The 21,535-nt window shown below is 36.3% G+C and overlaps 1 protein-coding gene across 2 annotated transcripts; it reads left to right on the top strand.

The window, feature by feature from the left end:
• Window positions 1-1,189: 1,189 nt before the first annotated feature.
• Window positions 1,190-19,647, top strand: LOC117424789 (forkhead box protein K2-like). 2 transcript variants are annotated; one of them, XM_034041491.3, is made up of 9 exons: window positions 1,190-1,751; window positions 13,188-13,382; window positions 14,056-14,203; window positions 14,824-14,970; window positions 15,336-15,529; window positions 15,974-16,152; window positions 16,448-16,741; window positions 17,507-17,716; window positions 17,797-19,647. In XM_034041491.3, the coding sequence occupies exons 1-9, from the start codon at window positions 1,456-1,458 to the stop codon at window positions 17,982-17,984; spliced, it is 1,851 nt and encodes a 616-aa protein (XP_033897382.2). In that variant the 5' UTR covers window positions 1,190-1,455; the 3' UTR covers window positions 17,985-19,647. The 2 variants fall into 2 exon arrangements, with proteins under 2 accessions (XP_033897382.2, XP_033897381.2); XM_034041490.3 differs by having other exon boundaries at window positions 1,191-1,751; window positions 15,974-16,206.
• Window positions 19,648-21,535: the final 1,888 nt, after the last annotated feature.

The raw sequence follows: 21,535 nt of genomic DNA, 5'->3' as shown, positions 1-21,535 counted from the left end.
AAATAAACGACCATTCTCCACGTTTGCAGACAAGCGCTGTATTTGCCACCTGTTTATCTCCTGTGGTTAGGTGCTGATTGAACTTAATCTGCCCCACCCCACAAAACAGCCTTCCTCCTCGATGTTTACAAATAAGTTTTTGCTTAGGTCACTGGCCAGTCGCCACTGATGATGTCACTGAAAAAGCACATGTTTTGTTTTGGAACTTGAATCCCCTTGTGGAACAAAAAAATATATATATACTCTCCAATACAGAACCCAACACATGAGGGTTCTCACGCAATTCAGACGTGTGTTTGTTTTGTGCACGCTCTGTGTTTTAACTGTATTAATGTGTTTGTATATCAAATTCATCATATTGTGACCTCCACCACAGACCGAGCCCCTTGTGCATTATGGGTACCACGGTTTGTAAACCTAAACTGCCGCAGACATTTGTGTCGCTCTCAAAAGACAGAATGGATTTGTAATGGGATTTGACATTTTTCAGAAAAAAAACAACAAAAAAAGCATTTACATTACGCTTAGTTACAAGCAAGGCTCGTCTTGTGTATGGTGCACATTACAAATACAGTAACATGTAAATTCGAAATGCCAATGTACATTGTATTTGGCTGCCTGTGTTTATACCGTTACTTTCAGTTAATAAAATTTAGTTTAAATAAAGCGGTGTTAGAAATGGCACTGCTTCCACCAGTATTTTGTTTTAATAAAATATTTCGCTAATTACGTAGACTCGAGCTAGACCACCGGGGTCAGTGTGAACGGGATAGTGGTAGTCTGAAACGCTCCTTGGGGGACAATTCTCACATTGGCAATTGCAGTAGTCTGTTTGAATGAAAAAAAAACAAAAAAGAACAAAGTCTAGTTCTAACCAGTACGTGTATTGCCTCAGAAAATAGGTGGTTTCCCAAAATGTGGACGCTCCATGAAATATTGTTTATTCTGCAAAATGTCTGCTGATATGGCGTGTATATCTATGAATAATCTAAGGTAGGGTTGCACCCTCTGTCTAGTAATACGATGAGAATGACTAGTGAACTCCTCTCCACCATAACAAAAAATGCCATTCGCTGTTTTCCTATTCACCTTTCATTCTGCTGCGCTCCTGCACTGCAACCTAACCACACTCTTTTTCGACCGGCCATATTTTTTTCCCATTGGTAGCTGCCCTGTGCTCCCATCTCGACTCTCGGTTGCCGTTGGTTAAACTGTCCTGCCAATCAATCAGCGCCGGTTTGGTTGGCTCTCTCTCCTTCCCTTTCTCTCTGTCTCGCGGCGGTGGGTTGGAGCCGCTGTCCCTGGTCTGGCACGTTCCCTATTAAATTTATCTGTTTAAATTGGATTCCCCTCTTTTCTAAATTTCAAATTTGAAAAACAATTCGGAACCCATATATAAGGGCGTTATTCTTTTTTTTTTTTTGGTCGTTTGTGAATTTACCTCTCATCTGTAAGATGGCGGTGATGAGGGGGGTGTCCGTGCCGGCAGTTGCCCGGCTCGAGGGCCGTGAGTTCGAATACCTTATGAAGAAACGCTCGGTGACCATCGGGCGGAATTCATCGCAGGGCTCTGTGGACGTAAGCATGGGTCACTCGAGCTTCATCTCCCGCCGGCATTTAGAAATCTTCACAGCCGGGGAGGACGGGGCCGGCGGTGGCGACTTCTACCTGCGATGCCTCGGCAAAAACGGGGTGTTCGTGGATGGGGTGTTTCAGAGACGGGGGGCTCCGCCGCTGCAGCTGCCCAGGCTGTGAGTACCGTAGTCGTTAGTTTTGTCGTTGTTTTTATTATTGTTTTTCATTGCACGTGTGGTGGAATGAAGAAGCGTGAAATACAGACGCTCCCAAATGCATCTGTATTACGTTTGTGTGTAACATGAGAAGGCTAACGGGGTTACTTTCTATAATATTGTGGTTTGCTTTACTTCTGGGTATCAAGTAAACGTTAATAAATCGGTATGCGTTGACGCAGTCTCTCAAATAAAAACGCTTTCCAATACAAAAAAGTGATTATAAAGATGTAAGAAGTATAAATAGTAATGTATTCAGTTTCATTAATTTGTGTCCGAAAGGCTGCCACTAATTTGTTAAACAGTAAAAGTTATCTGATGGTTTACAGCTCAGTTAACTTAAACATCAGTGTTTGAAATCACAACATGGCAAACGTCAAAGTGTAGTAGGCAGACATTTGTTATACAGGTAGTAAACAATTAAACAACTCATATGTCAGCTTTATTATTTATATAAGTATGATTCGCATTGGAAATACGGATGCTACAACACTAACCATAGAATGGGTTTCGAATTGTTATGCTTGCGAGATAAATAAGTGTTACTGTATACAGTTTTAGAGCACATCCCCTTTGTTAATTTTGTAACTTATTTTATTGTCGGGTTCTGTTTATGCATATTGTGCCTTTCCAATAGACACAGCGTCATGGAGGGTTGCAATTCTGTTTACATCAACGTGTATTCGCAGATCTGTTTAAACTTTCTCTGGGGGAGGGCATTCAAATATGTGGTTTCCTTTAAAGGGAGGATGGACTACAGGTTTCATTTAAAAGCCCTTTTTTATCTTATTTATTTAGACTGTTTGAACCAGCTCTACATTAGCCTTTTTTAATGAAAGACATTTAATCTGCCTTTTGCAAGCATGGGAATTATGGAAGTTAGACACCAGAAATCAAATTCCTATGTGTGGGTCTTAGGCCAAAAACATCTGGCTGTTAAATAAAACGTCTGGCAACTGGTCTGGAGTAAAGTTTGTAAATTGGGAACTGGGGACTAACAAAAAATAAAATCCTGGCATAAACCTGGTGTGATTTACACCATTTTGTAACACTTAATACAATATTAAATCCAATGCTTTTAGAGATCAAATACAATCAACTAAACAGCATTCATGAAATTTTTTTGTGAATATGTTCCCCCCCAGTGGAGAGCATGATAATTCATCTTAATATTGTAGCAAAGTTTACAAAGGCAATAAATCAGTAGTTTGTGGTTTAAACCTATGAGTTGTTTTTCATCACTGTTACAGGCATGTAAACACTAGTGTGTAGAAGAATGGTTGCACAACCATGTTGACAAGTGCCTGAGGCAAACTTTCAATGTAAACAATGCAGTGCATCTTCAGTTAAGAGTACAGTGAAGTCTTGAGTTCCCAACAGAAACAAACAATCCTTTAATGTGGTCTTCTAGTAACACCAGCTTATAATTTGTGCATAGCAACTCCACACACACACACTACATGTACATCTCAAAAGAAGGTAGTACTTTTGAAGTAAGACAATTTAAAAGCATTTTTCAATATGCATGTGGTATGCTACTAATAAATATGTTGTGCAGTCATTTTACTGTATTTACATTTGATATTTTTTTAGAATTTCTGAACAAAGTTGTACACTGCTTGATGTGATAGTGTTCCGAAGGTGATGATAGATTCCATTGATTTGTAAACAACCGCTAAGTATAAAAAATCATAGGTATATGAATATGTTCACTTTTTCATTATTCTTGCTATTCTTTTTGAACTGTGAATGTTTAAGGAAACAGGAAGGAAATGGAAATCCTGCTCAAGTACTTGATTCTGAATCATATTCATAGTGTGTGTTTTATTTGTGGTAGTAAACAGATTACTGCTACCTTTTCCTTTTCATTTCAATAGATACGTGCAGGATGAGTCACAAACTGTCAGGATCAGTTTTACAACAGCCTTAAAAACGGTTCCTGAGAGAATAAATATTGTCTTAAACATTCTTAATTCCTCCAGAAGTGGATAATAAGGGTTGCATGACTTTTCCTCTGACCAGCTTTAGACTTTTCAGTTCTGTCAATATTTATTTAATTTAACTGAATAACTCGCATTCCTAAACACTAACTTTTATACAAATTGCATGAATCAGTTTTGGCAATATTTAAGTTTGACTAAAATATGCCAATAATTGCAGAATAGTCTTGTTGGAAAGGGTTTTTGAACTTTGTTTCATTTTCTGGGGTATAATGCATCTTCAAGATTCGAGCAGTCAATCTTGTTTGTTTGAAAGTATAGCGAGTAGGATTGAGACGATACATCAAGGTCACGATACAATACGTATCACAATACACAAGCCGTGATATGATACGTATCGAGATACTAATGAAAAACTCATATCTACTTGATGGACTTCAAAATAATTACAATTATATAGACACAGATTCAGTTCAAAATAAAATAAATTATATTTATTTCCCACAAAGTAGGAGATATCCATTTTAGCTGAATTAACCAAATCTCCTTACCACATTTCTGAGGGGAGGAGAAAATACAAAGCAATGTGTTAGATAACTATTAAAGTACAAACTTTGTTCATGTGTTTCTTTAGAAAAATCTAAATATGAAGTTTTTCAGCATTAAGTTGTGGTCTAATCAATAACAATTTCTATATTTTAAAAGTACATCAGCATTTTTGCTTGCATCATACTAAACTTTAACTCAATAGATTATTATTATTATTATTATTATTATTATTATTATACCATACATTTTATCACTAAGTATTTAAGTTTGAGTATTATTTTATTTTGTATACTATTATACACTGCTGTTTTTAAATGTGGTTAGAAATAACTTTAATTTAGATTAAAATGAATGATAAAATTACATTAAGTAAGTAATTTTCATCAGGATTAACATATTTCTTTAAAGAAAGTAACATATTCAACCAAATCTAAGTTTAAGGGTTATTGAACCAAATAAAAACATTATTTGGGCACACTGAAAGTTGAGCAAATATAAAATAAAACTTGTAAGAAATGCAATATGTTTTGTCATCTATAATAAATGGCGCTATAGGAAACGGGAAACGTTCTTTCCGCAAAATTTCAATTCTTATAGCCTATCCTGCCTCATAAATGACAGACTTTCCTCTTAATATATATGTGTGTGTGTGTGTGTATCTATTTGTATGAAATAAAATGCTCTCTCACAAAAGGAGACAAATATATAGCATTTAAATACAAAAGCTAGTAACTTTAGTAAAATTACAGTCATAGCAGCGAGTTTCTACAGACACTGCTCGCTTCCTGATTCCTCTCTGTCCACAAGAAGGCAGGCTATCTCCGCCTCCTACACTCCCATTGGCCAGAATCACCGCTGTCTCAACTACCATTGGCCAGGCAGTGTTTCTGCAGCCAGTTCTGAAGCCTTTAGTACAGTTGCTAGCAATGGAATACAGAAAAAACATTCTTGTTATTTGGGCCTATTATTATTATTATTATTACTATTATTATTTATTTATTTATTTATTTATTTATATATATATATATATATATATATATATATATATATATATCTAAGTTTTGTTTTTTCTCAATTTTGTTTAACTTTCTTAAGTCATTTCACGTTTTTGTCCGTTGTAAGCTACTCATTTCAAGCTTGTATCACGATACACAGAGGTGTATCGTGTTGTTAAGTGTCACAATGCATAGATACACGATGAATCGTCTCACTCCTAATAGCGAGTGCTTGCTTGGGGTTCTTGATGTCTGTGTATAGTAAGATACTGTGGCTGATGTGTCTCAGCCTTTTACTGCTGTCCAATCTTAACCTCTGTTAAAGTTTACAAAGACTGACCGGTTTATACATAACTAGCGAATTCAAGGCTTGGCAAGGTTAGAAGTAAATTAAATTGTGTTGACTGTTTTTTTTTCCTAAGTCAGATATGTGCCATAATTTGAAATTTGACTGCTTTTTTTCACACTGCGGACTCACCATGCAGCCACCCAAGAGCTACAGCGTCAGAGGACAATGCAGCTCTCGGGCAGCATACAGGCAAGCCCGCAGGCGCCCGGCCAGATTACAGGGGTCGCTTGCGCGGTGAGCCAAGGACACCCTGGCCTACCTAGCCCTCCCTCCCCCCCTCCCTCCTCTCCCCCCCCCCCTTGTTTAGACCAGGGGTATTCAACCCTGGTCCTGGTCCTGGAGAGCTACTGTGGCTGCTGGTTTTCGTTTCAACCAATCTTTGTTATTTAATTGAACCAATTATTGGCTTAATTAGTCAAGATTAACAGGTGTTCCAGATCTTTAGCTACTGGTGATGTAAAGACACCTATAAATCCTGGTGGATAGGGGCTCTCCAGGACCAGGGTTGGAGACCCCTGGTTTAGCCCAATAGATAATTAATGTTTTGTATTTATTCACATTTCTTGTTATTGTTGATTGAGGAGATAAAATCTCTAACCACAATATGCAGGTATTGACGGTTTAACCTCTTCCTGAGCAGCATAGGGAGGGATTTTATTTGTGGCCAGTGCACAAAGTAGTGGCTACAACTGTCAAGTACAGTACATGACTTGGTTAACAAGCCAGACATTCAGATGTGACTTATAGGTTATACCAGTGTTACCATTTGGCGACCTACTTTTTCTAGTAAACTGGGTTTCATGTCATTCTCAACATTTTTTTTTTTTTTTTTTTAATTATTTTTTAAATAATATTTCCTGTGCTGGGCTAAATGGTTGCATGGTAATAGTAACTCCAGCACATCTTTTTTTCCAGATAAAAGTACATTCAAGTAAAAATAAATTTCAGAAAGATGCAATCATTTAAAAAAAGGGTCTATTTTACATTTATACAGAAAGCTAGAATTTCAGTTGAAATAAATGTTTTGTTTTTTGCAGTGCTCCTCTTCGAATACATTGCTTATGCAGTATTGTGTAATTTAACTTCCATGTTAAAATGGCATCTGCTGTTGAACAAAATGCCTCTTTAAAGCCGACTCGCCTTAGTTAAGAGGGCAAGAAAATAATATTAGATTACTGTTTACCAGAGTGGCAGGATAATATAAACAGTTACATTCAATCGAAAGTACAGTGTACTGTTTGTTCTTGGTTGGTAACCTTCCATTAACAGTGAAGTAACTGAAAAGAGCAGTAAGATGTCATGGCAACTTGCCTTTTATCTAGAGTGTCTAGTTGCTAACAGTTTCCACATGGCTTTGGTGCATAATTGCAGAACTTATTTGCCTTCTTGTGGCATGGTACTGTTTGGGGATACGTTATGTGAAGCATAAAATATTCCCCCAAAAATTGTGAAGTTGTTGTCTAACTTCTTTGCTATAGGAACAAGCTTTCATTACACTACACAGAAAAGGTAATTACTTTACACAAAGCATAGTTGCATTCAGGGTAGCAGGATGTCTAAAGTCTTCAGCGAGAAAGAGCATTATTGTGGGTTGTAAAGAGGATATCATCACGGTTTTAAAACAAAAATTCATTTCTTTATTGGAAAAATGATTTTGTTTCATTTAAATATTTTTACTAATGTAGGGAAAAGTGCATTATTTTTTTTATGTATTTATTTATTTTAATGTTAGTTAGCATTAGTAATGTAATTGACCAAAATAATGACGTGTAGAATGGTTTGTGCTGGGAGGCAGTTAATATAACCCTTTTAAGGACAGTTATCATGTAAATACGATCATACTGAAGTGTCATTCTGGGATTGGGTAAACACGATAAATGCTCTTCATTTCTTTGACTTACTGGGCCACCATGCTTTGCATATCATCGAATAGGGGAGGGGTTGAATTTCACTACTAGATTTATTTTTTTTGTCTGACATCAATGACAGGCATTTCATTTTTACAGCAGCGCGAAGAAAAAATCATCACAGTAACTTGTTTACAGCTAAGAAAAAAAGGAAAACACTGTAAATCCAATGTATTTGACTTGGTTATATTAGAACTAGTGTTGTAAATCGAACCCTGACGTTGACATCGATTATCCTGCAAATTCTAACAACGATTATCAATCATTATCGAGTTAATGCTTTTCAAAATAAAAAAAAAAACAGAATAAGCCCTCTTTTTATAGAGCACGGTATAAAACTAATTCAAACAAATCACGATGTTTTAAGACACATTTGATAAATATATTTGCATTTAAATATTGCACTCTTCGATTTTCATATTCCTGCCGTCACTAGCCGTTGCCTTGTTTTGTGTAAAATCTGACAAATTTCCAGTGTAAACATAATGGTAAGCGAAGAAAAAAAGAAAAAAAAAATCAACCCCACTATCCAAAGGAGAAAAAAAAACAAGGTTTGAAAACTACATTAACATTATGGCCTATTCACATGGAAATAATTCAATCTCAAATTTCTTTTTTTTTTTTATTTCCTGTTGGTTAAAATTTATGAATTACATGGCCCAGCTTCAGCTAGCTAAAGCAGCAGTCCCTTCCAGTGTGCCATGGCTGCAGTGATACTTTTCACCTTGCTGTCATATTTTAATCAAAATTTTACATGACTTTGCATAGCCACTTAGATTTGTATTATGTTCAGTGAATTAGGGCTGCAACTAAGGGTCATTTTGACCTTCAAAGGTTCGAACCTTTGATGGTACTAATTTGCATAATTTAGTGGTGACGTCACCATAGATACTTTTTTTTTTAATATATATTTGATTGAAAATCCTATTTTACAGGTAATCCATATACATGGAATAAAACATTCACATGTAGTTTAAAAATACGTTAAGCCCGCCGCACACAGCCCGACTCAACTTCTCTCATTTGGGTATGCACAGATTCTGCGATCAGTTGTGCTCAGTTTTGGTTTGAGGTCACAATTGAGTTTTTCCCGACTGGATGTCGCACTCTGCTAAGACTGAATTACGACCACAACTAGATACTGGTGATTACTATGTATGCAAATTTAATTAATACTGCCCTGTACACATTTCTGTATTAACTTAGCCCAACATAGCGACTCTCATATTATGCATGGCATCGTATGCTGATTAGACGGCGGAGACAGTGCCGCGAGGCAACCAAAAGAAGCACTTAGCCTATTAATTTAGCTATTGACCATTTACACCGTGCAAACGTTTCAGGCAGTGGCACTTTCTGTACAGTTTGTCTGCTACACTTTAGCCTGTGGTAAATAAAATCCAACCTGTTGATTTGTATTTGACTTTGCTGTTTTTTTCTCAGCGTGTGGATCTAGGGGCTTGTGATTTGTGACCTATTGGAGATCGACGCACCGGTTACTTCTGTTTTAGCGCAGTAAGAAAATATAGGCTGCCAGGAGATTTGATAATAAAAAGGTAGATTAATAATTTTCCTTTGATTTAGTAAACGCCTAAAAAATCACTCTGAGCAAGACTAATGGATTTTTACCTGTGGAACTAAAGCTGTCAATATTCCGCCATCTTGTATGACAAGTTACACGACAAGCTACGTCACTTAAACCTGCTTCACCATTGGTTGACACCCTTATGACTAATCGGTCTCAGTCAGTCTTGGTCGGCAACCGCCGCACACAGACAGACTGAACACATCTGAACGAAACTGTGTCTGATAAAGATTCAACGTGTTAAATCTTCAAATCTGAGGACGTCCTGACTGAAATCTGCATAATCTTGGTTTTAAGGGCACGCACACTGCTACGATTCATCCAGACTCTGTACGGCCAGTTGAGTCGGGACGGCTTGAGTTGGGCTGTGTGCGGTGGTCTTTATATAGAACAGTAGTCATGTTTTTATAATTAAATAAAAATATACGTTTATTTACACGTAATTGATGCTGCTTGCGAGTAAGCTTGCATTGCAGCAGCACCAACTGCAGCGGACATAGGCAAAAACTTAATTTAACAGTTACCGTTCCAAGCAGGTTGTCAGTCACATTTTACTACTACTACGACTACTACTACTAATAATAATAATATGAACTTATGATTGTAGTGACCTCAAAGATTGTATGTGCCTCCATGATACATCAACAAACACTTCTGGGCATTTAACAAAAAAATCCCAAACAGCAGATCATTATTTGTCATCATAATTTACTGTGTGTTTTCTTTGTGTTTTATTTTATGACAAAGAAACACTCTGCTGGCATCTCATGCAGTCGTACTTGAACTGTAAAACAAACGCTAAGAAGCGGGAAATACTCTGTTTCCATAGGAGTTGTTTCTTTGTATTCTTAGGATAGGGAGCCTCAAATTCCAGGCACATTACATGAGCAGTTAATGAATTGCTGTCTGGTTTCTACCGGCAGATGTGACGGGCAGTATTATATGCTCCTTCCAATTGATTGCTGCGTTCTAGTTCTTTTGTGTCTTTCTTTTTGCTATGGTGAAAAGTGTTTTGGTTTCTGCAGTAACTAGTGCTTAGATTGCATCGCCACCAAAACTCTTGTGCACTAAATATGTTCGGATCCCTCTAGATAATCCTTTGCTCTCTTCAAAACTAGACAAAAACATATTAATAAGGAGGGGACCCCAAAAGTGCAGCCTGTCCCAAATGTACTACCAAATTAGAATGACAGTAGTTTGTTCTTCATTTTACCTCAAGGGATTGGCTTCCACAAAAGTAGCTGCTAAGACTTGTATCAATGAAAGTCTGATCTATTTTAAGGCATGGAAGAATGGTCACACACGTGCACCAAAAGCCCACAAACTAGAATTTTATTTGCATATCATGCAACCAAGTTGGATGGTTAGTGTATCAGAATTTGATTACCAACACAAAGGCCAAATCTGAATTTGTATTTCAACTGGCTGTTTTGCAGAAAACTTAACATCCATATTCAATAAACAATTTTACACAGAAACCACAACCCAAGTTTATGCTTCAAGTTTAGAACCCACAGATTGAGGTCAATATGCAGTGAAACCTGAATTAATAGTAATTAAGAGACAAGAGGATGTTGTAAAAAAAAACATATGAAAGTTTAGATTCCAAACCAGCAGATGGCGCTGGGAACATCAGGCTCTACTTGAAACAATTAAATAGCTTGACTTCCTGTTGTGGAGTGGTGCCCATGGAAATCTGAAAGGTAATTAAAAAAAAAAATAATAAAATACTATAGCTACAATGTTGCAAATTTTTTATTTAATATTTGGGTGCTTAAGGTATTGATTGTATATATTATATTTAGGGCGTCTGATTTTCAGATTTAACCCCATTTCTCCCCCCAAATGCTTTTTTCTGCATTCGAATTAAACCTGGAAACTCCCGGAATAGGCATTTACTGTGTATGAATAAGCGCATGCGCAGTTGTCTGTGATTCAAATGCAACAGAGCAGAACTGGCACCTATGAAGGTAAGCTGATTTACCTATTTAAAAAATGTGGCTACTTAGTGCAATATATATATATATAAGCAACTTGTTATATGATCACGATTATGTTTACTCAAGGCTGCATAATTCTATTTTACTATAGTATACTTGAAGCGATTGTCTCGTGAGTGCCTAGTTTAACTGTCGTGCAGTGTTACGTGTAATGGCGTTTGAATTAAAATGACAGTACAGTATTTTACTGTCAGGACTACCACTGCATTTAAGCATCTGTGACTTGCTTATTTTCTGTTGCGATGCAAATCTCACAGTTTTTCACTAAGCGGAGATGCAAAGCTCCGCAACCCCGTCCCCTCACCGCCCCGCTCCGTAATCCCCCTCCCTCCACATGCATATCACACAATAAGTGCTGTACTCGGTATGTATCCAATGAATGTGTATTCACTTTATTAAAATAAATTTTCACTAATAAAGAACACAAAAAATACCTGTACAATGCAGTCACGCTTCTTTCTTTTTCCTGCCATGTCGGCACACATAAAACAGCTTTATTGGTTGGACACTTCATTGCACTTGATACAGTATCATATTAAATGCAGTCAGTTTCCCCCCGAAATGATTCTTGTAAGCGGATTGCTTGATTCTTCCAAGCGGTGTATTTTAACAGTTAGTATAGGAATGATTTTGTCCCAGTGGTTTTGATCACTATATGCGGTTGATTCTTATCAGTAATTCTTATAAACGGAGTGCACTGTATATGAGATTGTCTGTACAATATTTTATTATTTTAAAATAAAATAGGTTGTAAATCTAATGGCAATGTGTGTATTAAAGTTATTTGAGTGAGAGTAGTGCAGGGAAAGAATGTTGCCCTTCCAAAAAAAAAAAAAGAAAGTAAAAGCCATCAGGGTATGAAACCAGGATCAACCTGCTGCCGCATTCCAGTTAGCCATCATGGGGCAAGATGTTAGATGAGGAAGAATAGCTGTGAAAAAAAGTATATAATAGAAATATTGGTTTTGTCTTTGCAGAATTTGATGGAGCCTACTGTAAATATTGCATGCATTTTGGTGGAAAAACAGCAAAAAATGCAGAGAAACTTGACAGGTTATACACAAGTCCTTTTAAAAATCTGGGGTTCAGCAGTTACAAAACTGAAAACATCAGGAAAAATCTGAATTTCACAAAGCAGCAGTAATAGTTGGCAATGATTTTGTATCTGTGATGCAACAAACTCAAACACCTGTACATCAGGAGTTGAATTCAGCTTAGAGAAAGGGTGAAAAATGTTTGAATAACTCCAAATATTGCTTATTATAGTTGTACTCTTAGTATGTTACTTAAATTTACTAGCAAATGTGTTGCAAACTGCACTGAAAGGAACATTTCCTTAAAGTAAGTTATACATTTGTTGAGGTGAATTGGGGTCACAGGGAACCTTTTGTGTATCTTGAAGAATTTAGTGAACCAGTCAAGCTATAAGTGGGGTTTTGTTTTTACAAGACACTTATCTAATAACACAAGTCAAACATTCACAAAGTCACAAGTTGATCGGTCCATGAGAGACCAATGAGCTGGAATATTTACCCCAGATACATTCATACATATTAAAATGTTTGCTTTTCTGTGATGATGTACAGCTGCTTTAGCTAGAATAGTTAAAGACCCTAACTTGTAGATTCTGTGTCACTGACACCACCTCCCAGCTTGTGTCATATGTCATGTAAATATTGCAGAAGGTCCTACCCAGATAATCTGGCAGATATCCAGAGGGGAAGCAACTTTGACATATAAAGAGCAAGCTGTTTGATCACTACAGCTCAGTTACAAATGGGGATAGACTGCATTTTCTTCATTGCAGTGTCAATGTAATTGAGTCTGGTCAGGCATGGGTAAGCTCAGTTTCACGGTTTATATACACACATGGCTATATTTAACATGTTCTTAATTGGTTATAACTTGTTTGGTTTTTAGGAAAAAACTATGAAACACGTTTTTAAAACAAGATCACATTTAAGTTGTAGTTGCAACCTTTTGAGTTTAAATGTGCTTTTTCAAAACAATTTATTTTCTGTCTGCGGGAAAATAAGAATAACTGAATCTTTTTCCCTTTCTTTTTTTTTTAGGTGTACCTTCAGGTTTCCAAGTACAAATATCAAGATCACATTTACAGCCCTATCAAGCGACAAGAAGGAAAAACGGGAGGCGCCAGAGTCACCAATAAAGCCAGTGCAGCCCCAGATCTCGCCCTTAACAATAAACATTCCAGACAACATAGCACATTTAATGAGTCCGCTACCTTCCCCAACAGGAACTATCAGGTATGCTTGTGTTCCTCAGCACAGTGTGCCAGTCACTGAATTGTATTGCTCATATCTATTGTTTTAAGATTGCTGTGCATTCATACAATCTAGCTTTTTGAAAAAAGTTTAATTTTTTTAAATAAATACATTTGTTTACCTAGACAGATCTCCAGAAAACACTAACATATTAAAACAAAAATTATATTAAAAATAAAGGTCTGTGTTTTCCATTCATTTTACCCAGTACAATTTCAGCTATGGGGAACCCAGTGGTTTGGCGTTCCTTTTGTAGTTACCCCATGCTGATGTCCTCTGTCATGTCCTGACATTCCACAGATGTTGTTATCAATATGGGACAAGTCTTGCAGGATGAAATAATAAGCCAAGACACAATTTATAGTTTTTCATGAGATTAAAAGTGAAAGTGCTTGTAAGATCTCAAGATCTAAAACTATTTTCATCTTCTCAATCAACTTAATACTCTAGCACATTTCTATTTCATTTTTTAATTTCTATTTTAAAGTATTAAAAAGAATACTGGTTTGCGACTGATCTTTACTGTGTTTAATTCCAAACAGGAATACAATGTTTAAAATCTCAGTTGAAAAACCTTTTTGCAAACGAGTACTGGTTATACCATGTTTGTAGTTTAACAAAACAAAACCCTCAGCTTTCATTGTTGTGTTTTCAGTGCTGCAAACTCTTGCCCATCAAGTCCGCGAGGAGCTGGGTCATCGGGGTACAGAGTGGGTCGTGTTATTCCATCCGACCTACAGCTAATGGGTGACAACTCGCAGTCAGAAAATGACAAGGAAGCATCTGGGGGAGATAGCCCAAAGGTAAAGGTTTAAAAATACACCACAGTTTAAAATGTGAACATAGCTTGTTTGCAAGCCCTACAAGAACCCTACTTACCACAATATGTTTTGAACTTTACCAATGTGTTTGCTTGTTTTCTTGGTCTATCTTGATGAACAACATTCTGAATGAAATGATTTCCTGATTGATGATGAAAAGAAGCAAAATGTCTAACCCTGCTGTTCCATTAAAATCATAATGCACCCTCGGACCCAAGAGAACAGGCTGCCAAATATAGATCTCATGCCTGGAGTAACAGTCTTCCAACACTAGAACAATTAGCAAAGAAAGACAAAGCTAAACATCTGAAAGTTTAACTCTGTAATGCCTATATGATACACTGTTTTGCTGCCCTCTTTATCATATTGTGTTCATAATCCATCCTCAAAAGGCAACATTTTCATATGCATTACATTCTATTGTTGTCCTGAATGATTGATTCCAGTACCTGAAGTTTATTAAATTAAACTGGTGAGTTGGCTACTCTGGGAAGAAAAAGCATTGATTGTTTCCTTGAGGTTATGTGTAATTATGGTTTCTTGTGTATAAACAGTGGAAGCTAAAATTGCATGATACAATCTTATGCCTTTTTTGTTTGCAGGATGATTCAAAGCCACCATACTCTTATGCACAACTAATAGTACAAGCTATTACAATGGCACAGGATAAGCAGCTTACACTAAATGGAATTTACACACACATCACCAAAAATTACCCGTACTACAGGACAGCAGACAAAGGCTGGCAGGTAACTGTAATCTATAATGTAATGCCTTGTATTAACTATATTGTGGATAACATGAGTTCTGTTTCTGTTGGCCTTTAAAAACCCTATTATCTATTTCCCTTGGCATGGAGAAAGAATGTTTTGGAAAAAAGAAATGTAGGTCACAGTGTTCCACAATTTCTCGAACAGAGAGAAATGAAGTAATTCTTTTAAAGCATAGTATTTTACAAGTTGCACTGTTTAAAACAAATGTGATATACTTTTTTACCAATTTAAGTGAAATTAATAAATGATAGTGTGCATAATAACACATTTAGCCTTTTAAATAAATATTGTATTTTCTTTAGGGTTTCACAAACAATTAATATTCATCTTTTGTCTTTTAGAATTCGATTCGTCACAATCTTTCTCTGAATCGTTACTTTATTAAAGTACCCCGCTCGCAAGAAGAACCAGGAAAGGGTTCATTTTGGAGGATAGATCCTGCTTCAGAGGGCAAACTGATAGAGCAGGCCTTTAGGAAACGAAGGCCAAGGGGAGTACCCTGTTTTCGAACTCCTTTAGGACCTCTCTCATCTAGGTAATCAAATTATTATAATTTTTTTTTTTTTTTTACTTTTTTTAAAGAATTCCCTATTTTTAAAAGCTTTCAAAGTGACTACACATTTGATTTCTGGAGTTTCGAAACTAAGTCAGCATTAAAAACTGATTATGACTCAAACAGCTGTCATAATTTGCGGCAACAATATTGGCTGCAACTAGTGTGTGCTGGCATAGAGGGAAGCACAAGACATGTGCATTTTTTGTAAATGCTGAGTTTAGTGCTCATAGTGTTACCTTGCGGCCATTTGGTTATACTGCTGCTAAGACAATTTAACAATGCAAAGCAACAGGCTGTAGCTAAAGGGCGGGGGGATAAATCTCCTATTTTTAACGAACTCTTTGAGGGTCCCTGATTTGGTCTGTACATCAGATTTCACTTTACTACGTTTGCTTTTTTAACATATCTCCCACTCTTTTGCAGAAGTGCTCCAGCCTCTCCAAATCACTCTGGAGTGTTATCTGCTCACTCTAGTGGTGTGCAGACCCCAGAGAGCCTCTCTCGAGAAGGTTCCCCTGTCCCAATGGAACCGGAGCCCGCCGCTGCAGTGCAGGCTAAATTAGCAGTAATACAGGAAGCACGGTTTGCTCAGAGTGCACCTGGTAAGAGTCAAGTCACTCACAACAGAAATATTACATTACCCTTAGGAATAACAGGTAACCATTACTTTTTTTAAAAATGTTAAATGCAATCTACAGTAGGAAACACACAGTGCCGTTACATTGACAGCTATTTCTAAGTGTATGCTAAAAAAAAGACTAATAGCTGAAAATGTTACAGCTTTTTATAAAATTGTAGTTTCTTTATTTAACTAGTTGTTTATCGTGTGTGTTTTGTAAGCTAAACATGAAACAAAATGATAAAACCTAAATGTTCACTTTCACCTTTTTTTTACAGGTTCCCCTTTAAATAGCCAGCCAGTCTTAATAACAGTCCAACGGCAATTACCACAGACCATTAAACCTGTCACATACACTGTTGCCACCCCAGTGACAACATCAACATCCCAGCAACCAGTTATGCAAACAGTTCACCTTGTCCACCAGTTACCAGCTGTGTCGGTTACTAGTGTTGCCGGATTAGCACCAGCAAATACATACACAGTGGCAGGCCAGACAATGGTCGCTCAGGCAGCATTGTTTAAGCCTAAAGTGGAACCGCAAGAAAATGGAGTGCACAAAGAAGTAAAAGGCAAGTTTTTCTCTTTTTCTTTATTTTGTTTAGTTTTTTTAATCTATGAATTTCAATAGAGGGCATGGATAATTTACTTCTGAGGAAAATGTAAAGCACATTTAGGAAGTAATTACAAACTTGTATGTAAACACACATGGGTTTATTTCCTATTTCTTAAGGAGGTAATTTTTTATTTTATTTTATTCTATTTTTTTTAAAAATCTCCATCCCTTTATAAAAGTGCACCACACTAAGGGCGCTCTTTTAGCTTCATGGCTCCGACTCTGGAACTCTCTCCCAGCTTTAGTGCGTGATGCTCCCACAGTCGCTCGCTTCAAATCAACTCTCAATACCCACTTGTTCTCTCTTGCTTTCAATGCTCTTTAAGCCTGATATTTGTTATTAGCTGTTGTCTAAATTGCTATCTCAGGTTTTTCACTCCATCTTATTCGTATGATTCTGTATGACACACGCATCCACAATGTTTAGAATTCACATCCTAGCCTTGTATTTAATGTAGCATGCCTAATATTTAATGTATTTGCATTGTTTTTTACTGTTTGTATTTAATGTACTGTGCCCTATATTTCACTATTTAATGTGTTATGCATTGTTCCTCACTATCTTGTAAAGCGCATTGTGATGATGGTCCACTATGAAAGGCACTATATATATAAAATAAGTACTGATTGATTGATTGCATAATTTTAGTTTGGTTAATTGAATTTTTTTTTTTTTTTCAAAGACAATTGCAGTGTACTTATTTACTGTTTGGTTTTCCAGTGAAAGTAGAACCTGTTCCTGCCATTGCCCACGCTACTATGGGAGTTCCAAGTCATGTCATTCAGACCTCTCAAGCAACACCTTTACAAACGGTTACAATTGTGCAACAAGCCCCTCTTGGACAGCACCAGCTACCAATCAAAGCAATCACACAGAACGGAACCCATGTAGTCCCTATCACCACAGCCATACAGGGACATGTCAACACAGGCAAGAACGTTTGTTTAATATCAAATTAATCTAGTTTGGGTAGATACAAGAATTACATTTTATTTGTTTTCTTTTTTCAGCTGTTGCAAGCCCACTACACATGTTGGCAACCCATGCCTCTGCATCAGCCTCTCTTCCAACTAAACGGCAAAATGGCGATCAGGCAGAACAACCAGAACTTAAACGTATCAAAGCAGAAGGAGAAAGCATAGTCATTGCAGTAAACATAGACACTCCCACTGTAAGTGAACAAGGCAGCCAGAACTGAAGACTTTGAGGTATTACTGTTTTTTTTTATATCGACTCCAAGGTGCCAAAAGGAGAAGATTTAACGTAACCATCTTTGAACTTTGGAATGTGTTACCACCCTATGGGTACAAAAAAAGAAAAATGGGGGAGGTGCCCTGTGGGAAGAAACTGTAATTTGCAGCACAGGAAGCCTTAAAAACACAGGACTAACTTAGGAGTGAAGATCAAACTGACTGAACATTGTGGCCCAGCTTAAGAGGCTGTATTGTACCTCCTGCTCAACTACCTCAGTGTACACTGGGAAATGGAGAGATAAGGAGGACTGCAACTCAAAAATGAATGACACTTGTCTGAGGTTCTCATTTAACTGTGTGAATGGACTGACTACACACCAGTGTAACAGAGCATGAAAAGCGCTTAGTGTAAACCAGAGTTTAAACAATAGTGTATTCCATAAAGGGAACAAATGCGTGGAGCCATTTCCTATATATCGGCAGCTAGCCTTTCATATTGACCTACCTAATGCAGTTGTTGGTAGATATCCAGTATTTTGTTGTTCATATGTGGAAACTAGGATCTTTTTGGGTGTTTTTTTTAATTTCTGTAGGCAAAAACAATGGGGTCACCAACATTTCAAATCACTCCATTTGTACTTTGGAATCACAAGCTTTTTTTTGTATGTGGGATTTTTATGTTCAGTAAAAATGAATGTAGTAACTTCTATTTTTACCTTTTTTATTTTTAAACTATCAATGGGAGTGGATTACTTTTGTCTATTCTGTTAAATCCAAATTTAGCTGTGTTATTACACCTACAGATTTGCATATTTTAACAGATAACTGATAAAAATGATTCTTAATTTTGTTTCCATGTGTAGTGATCAGATGCTTCATCAAGCTTGCATGCAACCAATTTAGAGAAAATGTAACTGAGCCGTAAACTGAAAAAAGAACTGCTATGAGTATGACCAGAGCTGCACTTGAATAACTGTTTCCCATTTTTTCCTCTCTTGCTATGTTCAGCTGTGTGTTACTTTGTGTTGGCATTGGCAGTCCCTTGCTTGATTTATTTTCTTACGTTCAAGCTACAGAAAAGTCTGTTCCGATTGTATTTGTTCCGAGCAAAAATAAGTGATAGATGTTTGTTCTGCTTCAGTGGGTAATTTTTTTTTTTTGGTTTTTATATATATATATATATATATATATAAATTAATTTAAAAACCGTATCTGAGAATGTGTGTCTGTAAAGTTGGGCTATTGTCAGTCCTTATTTACTTGACTCAAAACAGAACCTGTGGAAAGGAAATATGTAGAATAAATTCCTATGAGAAGCTAAATGTAAGAATACTCTGCACAAATCAACCTGGTGAGGATAACTGAATATGTGTTATGCTAATTTTTCAGGTTTTATTAGTTTTAAAACATGTTGATATTTAAAAATGTACCAATTATGATTTAAAACCTGGCATAGAAATAAAATGTTTGATGCTCTTGGTACGGTTCAAACCATTTTATACATTGAGCAGTTCTCTAGTTTATTGTTTGATACTGGTTCAGTTTGCCTCTTCAGGTTGAATGCACAATTCCAATGGATGAAGACCCTTCAGTGTGTGTTACACATTTATAAAGCATCTATGCTTGCTTTAGTCAATCAGTACACAAATAAAGGCTGTTCAACATAAATTAGTCTCCACATGAAGGTGTGTGCGTTTTAGTCAGTTAGTCTTGCCTGTGAGGGTCAGCTTTTCTAGGTTTGAAATGATTTGTAACTTTAGTGAGATAAAAACAAATCCTTATTAATTATTTAAATTAAACCAAGTTGTGCTAATGCCATATTAGCATATCAATTAATTTAGTTATTTAAAATCACTGAAAATGCTAACACATGGAAATTGAAATGTCAATACAGTCAGCACTCGGATATCTGTTACCCAGATACACGTCAGTCATGTTTTACCGTCCTTGTATTAAGAATAAAATCAGTCCCCATTATTTATATGTAACAATATAATGCACTTACCTGTCACACGCCGTTTCCTACTCCGTCACCAGTTTTGTGATACAAAGCCCATCTCTTCATTGTTAAAATTTATCTGACTATCCGTCGCAGCCTGCATTTTTAATTCTCTCTAATGTCAAATCAGTCTGTGACATTAGGGCCTTATCAAGCACTATTCTGCAATTTTTAATACTGACTTATGATACTGTTAATTCAGAACTTTTTTTTACTCTCTTGGTTTTGCTAAATTGCATTGCCTTTTATGCAGTTCTGTGCATGGATAACATTTAGATTTCATTTTGCTGTTGGTTTGTTAATGGGAAATTTTACATACTGCAACAATACATACAGGATTTAAAAGTATGTACTGTATTAGTTAATGTGTAATCTCTTTAGTTTTGGCAAGTGATATTTTCAGAATCATATTGTTCTGAATTAAAATACTACTTCTGTTGAAAATATAGTACTGTACCAACAAAACCAATACAGTACATCTACGTGGAAGCCTATTTATTTTAAAACAGTCCTTTCAGCAATGTATTTGATATTGTATCCTTTTTGTGTTTCCTGAAAAACGGACAAGGGTTGGAACGGGTCAAAATGAAATAATCGGATATGTGCCACACTCGTTTAACCGTCACTAAAGTCAAAATTTTATAGGGTCGGATATGCGAGTGCTGACTGTACTTGTATAATGCAGTGAGGAGTGCTCTCCCTAGTGGTCACTATTTGATCAGTTTTTTACAAATACTAACAGTTGCATATAAATTTCATTTTAAATACTGAATAATATGCATACTGGACAAGGTGCAGTAACATAAGATCCAGTAATTGATCAGAAGCTTTTTGAAGATGTGTATTGCTCAAAGTGAGCTAGATTTCTACTTTTATTTAATTGTCTTCCTTTCATCATATTTTATAATATTGCATAATTTACTAAATCTAAGCAGTGGCTCATATTATAAGTTTACATTTGAATAGGAAGTTAAAGAACAACTAAAAAACATGCCAATATGCAATTTGGACACAGATTACAGTATTTCCTTTGTTTAAACTGCATTCTTCTTGAAGGTACAGATTTGCTGCTGTTTGTTCCCATTTGCTGGCCCTCTCTCTTGCTGCTGCTGTGTGTGTATCTATGTGTAATATATATAAATAAATTACACACACACACACATCATGCTGGCTGCTGAATTTATCCACAGGGAAAGTATAGCGACAGTGTAAGTTTACTCAGCTCTCAATTTGTTTTCTATTGATTTTTTTTCTTTTTTTTCTTTTAAGATAAGCTTTTGACAGCCATTAGATTATTTTTAGCCATTAGAGTCTTTTACTGACATTGGTTTGGATTGAAAATCCAGCTTTCTGATATTTTGGATAAAAGATTGTAAAGGACATCTGCGGATTTAGTAGGAACATACACACCATTCTCGAATAGAAGAGGATAAAATCAAATCTTCAGCATGTAACTATTAAAGCACTTCAGAAGGTATAAACCCAAACATGATTATATTGCTACATATGGTATTGGCCTAAAGCTACAGTTGGATCAGCTATATTATGAAAATGTCC

The sequence above is a fragment of the Acipenser ruthenus genome, chromosome 19, assembly GCF_902713425.1.
Source record: "Acipenser ruthenus chromosome 19, fAciRut3.2 maternal haplotype, whole genome shotgun sequence".
Classification (NCBI taxonomy): Eukaryota; Metazoa; Chordata; class Actinopteri; order Acipenseriformes; family Acipenseridae; genus Acipenser; species Acipenser ruthenus.
Note: the sequence above shows the minus strand (reverse complement) of the source record. Positions and strands in the feature narration are given on the sequence as shown.

Coding starts and splice junctions, on each gene's coding strand:
- LOC117424789 (XM_034041490.3), top strand. CDS start 1,456: ATGGCGGTGATGAGGGGGGTGTCCGTGCCGGCAGTTGCCCGGCTCGAG. Junction 15,530..15,973: donor TTAGGACCTCTCTCATCTAG/GTAATCAAATTA, acceptor ACTCTTTTGCAG/AAGTGCTCCAGCCTCTCCAA. Junction 17,717..17,796: donor ACAGGGACATGTCAACACAG/GCAAGAACGTTT, acceptor TTCTTTTTTCAG/CTGTTGCAAGCCCACTACAC.